This window comes from Sylvia atricapilla, chromosome 6 (genome assembly GCF_009819655.1).
Source record: "Sylvia atricapilla isolate bSylAtr1 chromosome 6, bSylAtr1.pri, whole genome shotgun sequence".
NCBI classification, from domain to species: Eukaryota; Metazoa; Chordata; class Aves; order Passeriformes; family Sylviidae; genus Sylvia; species Sylvia atricapilla.
The window spans coordinates 14,342,553-14,349,915 of record NC_089145.1 but is presented as its reverse complement, the minus strand read 5'-3'; the positions used below and the strand labels follow the sequence as shown (position 1 = coordinate 14,349,915).

The 7,363-nt window shown below is 44.4% G+C and overlaps 1 protein-coding gene across 2 annotated transcripts; it reads right to left on the bottom strand.

Moving 5' to 3' along the window:
* Positions 1-376: 376 nt before the first annotated feature.
* LOC136362405 (L-lactate dehydrogenase A chain) lies at positions 377-7,316 on the bottom strand. 2 transcript variants are annotated; one of them, XM_066320866.1, is made up of 8 exons: positions 7,220-7,316; positions 5,573-5,704; positions 4,710-4,827; positions 3,806-3,979; positions 2,875-3,048; positions 1,942-2,059; positions 1,390-1,513; positions 377-1,196 (listed from the first exon to the last, which is right to left on the bottom strand). In XM_066320866.1, exons 2-8 carry the CDS (start codon positions 5,693-5,695, stop codon positions 1,032-1,034), a joined length of 996 nt encoding a protein of 331 aa, XP_066176963.1. In that variant the 5' UTR covers positions 5,696-5,704; positions 7,220-7,316; the 3' UTR covers positions 377-1,031. The 2 variants fall into 2 exon arrangements, with proteins under 2 accessions (XP_066176963.1, XP_066176964.1); XM_066320867.1 differs by having other exon boundaries at positions 5,573-5,701; positions 7,220-7,245.
* Between the last annotated feature and the right edge of the window lie 47 nt (positions 7,317-7,363).

Sequence of the window (7,363 nt, the reverse complement as noted above, 5' to 3'; positions counted from 1 at the left end):
TAACCCTGGTTTCACTTTGTGAGATTTGGAAGATGTTGTGCCAAACTGGAAAAATTCCCATTTATTATGGCCAGTGAAAACTGAAAACTCAAAAGGTTCTTGGTCTCAGCACCATAACCAGCATGGCTTACGACCAAGCCTTTGCCTTAAGGCTTTTCATGTTACTGCTGGCTCTGAAGAGGTTGGAGTTAATTTTTAAAAACTGGGTGAGACTTCCATAACTACATAACTGAAGCCTCCAGCACAGCTGCACACACATTATTACAAAGGTAAAGTTTGAGTTAGTGTGACTTGAAAAATAAATTGATGTATGTGGGTGAAAGTAGAACTGCATGTGGGAGACAAAGCCCTGTTAAGAAAAACAAGGAGACAGGAATAACAGTTTGTGGTTTATTTCGTGTTGTAGTTGGTACTGCGGTTGGACAGTCACTGTCTTGTTGCACATAGAAACCTTAACATTTTTTAAACATGCTCTGGAGACAGACTAGACTGATATAGTACACAAAAATAAGGTTCTCTAAGAAAAAAATACCCACAAAAATTCCAAAGCAGTGTTAGGAAAATACACTTGGACCTATCAACAGTGAAATATTTAAGCTATTCAGCTGGCAGAGAAGGTTGGTCAATTGGCTTGACAATCCTTTAACTTCAAGAAAAGTCTTTGGTTTCACATTGTGTAGCAATTACCTACTCCTTATTCCTTTGAACCAACATGAAACAAGATGAGGAAAAGGCAAAGGGTTTTTTAGGCAGTGCTGCTTTGAATGCTGGATTTCTGTCATACCACTTCACTGAACAAGACTGACTAGGTTATCTAGCTCTGGCTAAGAACATGGGTGTCTGTGAACAGGGAAAACCCTAGATTAGTTTCCTAATGCTATCTTCAGGAAACTCCATTGTTCAGATTTGAGCTTTTTGTGTGTTCTAGTTGAGATAATACATTGAAAGATTTGACTTACTTGGAAAGTGCAACGTAAGACAAACCACTAAACCCGTTAAACTGCTAAGAGCCAAAAACTGCTTGGGCGGGTTTAAAACTGTAGTTCCTTCTGGATTGCCCACAGTGTGTCTGCACTCTTCCTTAATTTGTCCTCTTCCTCAGGTTTTAGGATCATCTTTACTACATCAGTGATGCCATTACTGCCCAGTACACAAGGAACACTTAGGAAGACATCTTCTTTTATTCCGTGCAAGCCCTGAAAAGTACGTAAGGATTGTTAGGCTGGAATTTAAGTATATTTATGTATGTGAGTCTGTGTAATTAATAGAATACCGTATCAGGAAACTAAATTTAGTTGAAATTAGACTAGAAAGTAATCACTGTTTTTCAGAATTCCAGAGATACTTAATTCTCAGTAACAGAGAAAGTAGGAAAAAGGGGTTGCTCACCTTAACAATGGTAGAGATGGGGTGCACTCTTCTCAAGTTCTTCATAATACTTTCAGCTAGGTCTCCCACAGAAAGGCCAATAGCCCAGGACGTGTATCCCTTCAGTTTGATCACCTCATAGGCACTGTAGAGACACAGACACTCATTAAAGAACAAGTACCAGCAACTGAACTGCTTCAAGTTTCTAAGAAAGGCTTTTGGAGGTCTCCAGATCAATTTGGTGGCATCAGAAGCTTGACTGATGTTGGCAGGACCAAAATTAACTCAGCAGTGAAAAATTCCATTTGCATTTTACACTACTCCCCACAATTTTACTGGAAGCCTACAAGTTTTAGCTCTTCCCTTATTTAAAATTTAGTAATCATGAAAATTAACTGCCAAATCTATCATTACTCCTTAAAATATTATTTTATGTTCCATGATGTTTGCGTTCTGACACTTGGGGCTATTGAGGTATTCTAGATCTGAGTACTGCAGAACAGAGATTTTTTTTTGGCTCTTCATGATTTGTTCTTGTGCTGAAATGTCTAAAAAAGCCAAGCCAGTATTTACCTGTCCACGACCTGCTTATGGACCTCCTTCCAGTGTTCCTTGTCTGCATCAGTTCCCAAGTCTGGATGAAGAGTCTTCAGAGAGACACCAGCAACATTCACTCCACTCCAGACAGGCACTGAGAGTTGCACATGGATTAATTATCTCACAATACTCAGTCCTTCTCAAACAGTTAACATAAGATCTAGCTGGATTAATCCAGCCACACACATCACTTATGATTTAGCTATGACCTTAAATATAGTATGACCTATAAGGCAAATCCAAATTGCAGGCTGACAACCTAAGAGCACATCAGCATTTATACACGATGTCACAAAGTTTGAATACACCTCTGTTAACATGAAATTCCTGGGCAACAAGAACTGAAATGACAGTCAATGTATTTTGCAAAATTTTCTCAAAGTAAAATTTGATTCCAGTGCATTCTGGTGCATGTCAGGAAGCAGACAGTACTGCTCTGGTGCTGCTTGGAAAAGTACAGGTTAAATAAGGAAAAAGTGCTTTCTCCTGTCCTCCAGATTTGCCCCTGCAATTCCTCTATACAGTGATTAAGAGAGGCCAGGAATGGCAGCTGAGTGACTGCCAGTAGGTGTGGTGCAGACCTTTTAGAGGCCCTTGAAGAGAACTTTATCCTCTTGCTGCTTCAGTTTGGGATTTTTTGGGAGTCATGTGAACAATTTAGCCTAGAAATGTTTAGCCAGCTCAGGTTACAGTAATGACCTTTTCTGAGCACAGTCATTCAGGTCAAATATAGATCATCTAGGGTTACTCTGTGCAGCAAAAGACTTAAATCAGAACTTGGGTTTTTAAGGTGCTGCAGTGCAAAGGTTTTGGAGCAATGTTCTGCCGTAGCTTTTCAAGGTGTTCCCGGCAGACAAAGCAGCAGGGAGTTGTGTGTAACTGTAACAGCCAGCCCAGTTTCCCCCTTACCGCTGGAATCTCCGTGCTCCCCCACGATCCATCCGTGGCAGCTCAGGGGGTGGATGCCCAGCCTTTCTCCCATGAGGTGGCGGAAACGGGCAGAGTCCAGATTGCAGCCACTGCCAATAACACGGTTTTTGGGGAAGCCACTGATCTTCCAGGCCACATAGGTCAGAATATCCACTGTGAGGAGAACAGCAGCATAACAAGTGCCACTCGTGAGCAGACTGATAATGAGGATGGTACCTTCCATTCATCTGTAAGCATTCTACCTGCATACTAGTTGCATGGACCAGAGCACAGAGCAGTGCCCATGGCCAGGCACTGCAGTGGGCTAACATAATGACTGTTTTATATAACATAGTGACTGTTTTGAACAGTCTCTCAGCTCTGCCTTTATGCTATGCATACAATTATCTGTGACCCTTAATGTGCTCAAGATCACTCCCTCTGAAAAACCAAGTTTATTTCTCAGAAGACCAAACTGCTGAGCCTGGAGAGGGAAGATGACATGTTTCGCTATACAGGTATCATAGAATGGTTTGGGTTGAAAGGGAGCTGAAAAATCATTTTATTCCAACCTCTCTGCCATGGCCAGAGACACCTTCCAGTAGACCAGGTTGCTCCATTCAACCTGGCCATGACCACTTCCAGGAACAGGGCATCCAGAACTTCCCTAGGCCACCTGCTCCAGTGTCTCACCACCTTCATAATAAAGAATTTTTTTCCTTATAGCTAATCTAGATCTACCTCTTGCAGTTAAAGCAATTACCCCGTGTCCTATCACCACGTGCCCTTGTAAAAAGTCCACCTCCCTTTCAGGCTCCTTTAGGTACTGGAAGGTTCTTCAAGGTCTCCCCGGAGCCTTCTCTTCCCCAGCACAAATATTTTCTAAAACTATTCTCTAAGCCAAATCCTCTTATGGCAACACAAGACAAACCTGGGTTTGAGACAATAAGCAGCTTGCAGTCAGGGCTGTATTTAACGACGTTGGGAATGATGAATTTGAAGATATTGACGTTACGCTGGACCAAGTTAAGGCGGCTCTCCCCTTCCTGCTGCCGGGCACCAGCAGTGACAATAACCAGCTTGGAGTGTGCAGTCACACTGTAATCTGCAGACAAAAGGCTGTGTCAAACATGACCTCTTACTACACGTGGTTCAGAACAGGAGTTCTCACTTCCTTTCTGTACTGAGAGCTCAAATTTTCAAGTTTGAGGGTGCAGCAATTCCCTGGTAATCCTTACCCTAGACTTTGCCTCCATAGAAAATGGAATTTCATTTTAAGCTTGTGGCTCATTGCCACATGTAACAACATCGAGGCATTGTAACAACACTGAGATATTGTAACATGCAGCTGCAGGCAGTGATACTCCATGCTTCCCAGCCACAAATGCGTATAGGGATAGCTGTTGGGATAGCATTCAGGGTAAGTGCTATGTAGAAAGAGGAAGAAGGCTCTGCCCTACTAACCTACTACCAGTAGGAACTGTAATTAAGGTATGAACTGATTAAACCTTTGCCCTACTCAAGGCTGCCACTAAAAGTTATCAGAAATAAGCAGTAATGAGGGGTTAACTAGTCATGAAATAAAGTTCTCTAAGGTGCATAAGTACTTAAGAAATTCATCTTTCTGTACTGAAAGTAGTGAACCCTGGAAGAAAATTCCTAGCTGGACTGGCCATAAGGAAGTATATTTTAAAATGTCAGCTGAGTACTATATCCATGAGCTTTATCCCCAACAATTAAGGTGACAGGCTAAGTGCTAGACTCGGCTGCCCAGTGTGAGACCTGAAGTGGCTGTCTCCAGTTAGAAATAATGGGCACAGGAGCCAGCTACTTACCTTTGCCAGAGACAATCTTTGGAGTTTTAAGGAAGAGGCTGCCATGCTGGAGATCCAGCATCTCTCCTCTGAGCTTGTCCTCCACAACATCAACAAGGGCGAGTTCATCAGCCAAATCCTACGAGAGACCAGGAGTTTGGTAAGTTTGCTGCCTCTTTCAGGGAAGCCCACAGTTTTTAAATCATGAAGTTACAATTATTTTCAAAGCTACTTAAACAACTTTGCTCATCCCTAACACTTCTTCTTCCCAGAGTCCTTCAATTAGTCCAATGGGATATCCACTTTCTTGAGTTCACTTTATACTTTTCATAACCACATTCTGCATGAAATAGTAGTACAGTTAAGCAGAACAATAATGAAGAATAATGTAATAGCGCTTCATACACAACCTATTTGACAGTCAAGAAAAATCAAGCCTGATGTTAACCACAGCATTTTCAGTGTGATAACTGAAGGCAAAAGAAAAGACCTTCAGAGTGTCAAGGACCAATTTTTCCAGACTGCATCACAAAGAATAATTCCATTGATGTGCTCAAGACAAAAATAAATCCTCAGTTCTCAATCTTTTTGCATATTTAGAGTGTTAGAGAATTCCTGCTTAGAAGAGAATCTGCAAGGCCCACAAAGGTAAATGCAGCTCTTAAAATGATACATAAAGGAAATTCTGTCTGATCCTGAGGCAAACTCAGCTTACAAGAACTGCAGCTATTTGTTCTCTGTCAATAGCTTAAAGACTGTTGCTTCATTTCGGGCCCAAAAAAGGATTGTAAAATAAGAAGTTCATCAAATGAGGGTGACTATTTTTTTGCCCCTCTTTTAGGTCTCAGATTCTTCTGCTGCTTCCTCCCAGGCTTGACCCTTACCTTCATGAGGATGCTGATGGCACAGGCCATTCCGACTGCACCCACGCCAACCACGCTAATCTTATTTTCGGCATGACTCTCCTGTTTGTGGACAGTGTGGATGAGCTGATCCTTGAGAGACATGGTGCACTGCTGAAAGGAAAGCAACAGATTATTTCTCCAAGCTTTGGAGCTTTTACTGACACCAGAATATTTCTATCCAGCAAGACGGACATTATTCCAGAATAAGAAAACGGATACAAAACACATGAATAAAACATCTGGCAATACTGTCTGAATGCCACAAAATGATTGCAAAACTGAATTATTGATGACAATCCTCTGTTCGAGTTCACCCTAGCTTTGCCTCAAATACAGCCTGAGAGTCATTGATTATATTATATAGCTGGTGGCACTCCAGCAGCAGCAGTAGAATGTTCTAAATGGCCATCCATATTACATTTAGGTACAGGAAGCCATTTTAGTTCTTCTAAGCACAGCATGGTCTGGCAATCTGTTCTCTCCCCCTGAAAAACCGGTATTCTGTGCCCTGAAGCATTTCCAGAGCTGAAGTCGTGCAGCACTTAGGCAAGTCCTTTTAAAAGCACAGCATGAGCCTCTGCGTCAAGGTCATGAATTTGTTTTGAAGTGAAACTGCAGTTTTGAATTAAGATGGCTGGAGTCTGGTGTTACCATCTCTCCCGCCCTCACATTTTAGCAGCCAGCTGCACAGCAAGCACCCTGGTTAGTTGGGTTCTCACAGCCAAGGGTGTGCCGAAATGGCACAGTGATGACAGAGGATTGTGCATTCATCCCAGTCTCCGTGTGGAAGCCAACACCACGCTTTCCCAGGAAATGGAGCTGCACTGGGACCTGCACTGGGAGCAGCCTGAAGAGCCCAGGGCAGGAGCAGTTGTACAGATGGATGCAAGTACAGACACCACAGGACTCTTAAGTGCTGAACAGGCAGCAACTCGTTCAGAGCATGAGAAATCAAGCAGAGCAGCAGGTAAGGACCGTAAGTTTTGGGGCTGAGAGGAGGGACAGGAGGTTAGCAGTGCCCATATTTAGGAATACGTCAAACTACGCCAGTCTTCGTGCGCAGAAGCCTCCTGAAGCGCGGCCATGTAGCGCACTCTTCCACGTGCCAAATGCTCCATTTGGACTATAAGCACTTTAGTGTGCAAGGCCGATCAGAGCCACCCTCTCAAGCACGTCTGTTACACTAAAAACCTCAAAAAATTTTTCCTTTTAAGAGTATCATACCCACCAAAGAAACAAGTTAAGGGAAATGGTAGGTGGTCCACTAACGCTGTATTTGAAAATCCTAAACCCATCCTCAAGTCCCTTTGCAGGATCACTCCCTGGGGCCACACGCGCCGATTAAGGGAAGCAAGTTAATCCACGGAGGCTCAAGGGGATGGAGGGAGGGGACGATGCGGGGGTTGTGACTGGAAATCACGCCGGCTGGGCTCAAGGTACGGCCAGGGGGACTCGGTGGAGCACGCGGCATCCAGCGGACTTTGTCCATTCGGCGCCGCCTACTCCGCCGCATCCCCCCGAGGATTGCGGGGTCAGCGCCGTCTGCAATCCCCCTTCTTGCAATCCCCCTCCTCCCGCACCCCCAGGTCCTGCACCCATCCCAGCCCGCCCAGCGATCGCACCTACCGAGCGTCCAGAGCCAAGCACGGCAGCGGCGGCAGAGCGGGGGAGGTGGCGGCCACCGCCTTTAAATAAGGGCCGGGCGCTGACGTGCGGCGGGCGGGCTGCGGCGGTGGGGACGTGCCCGCCGACACGTCGGGGTGGAGAGAG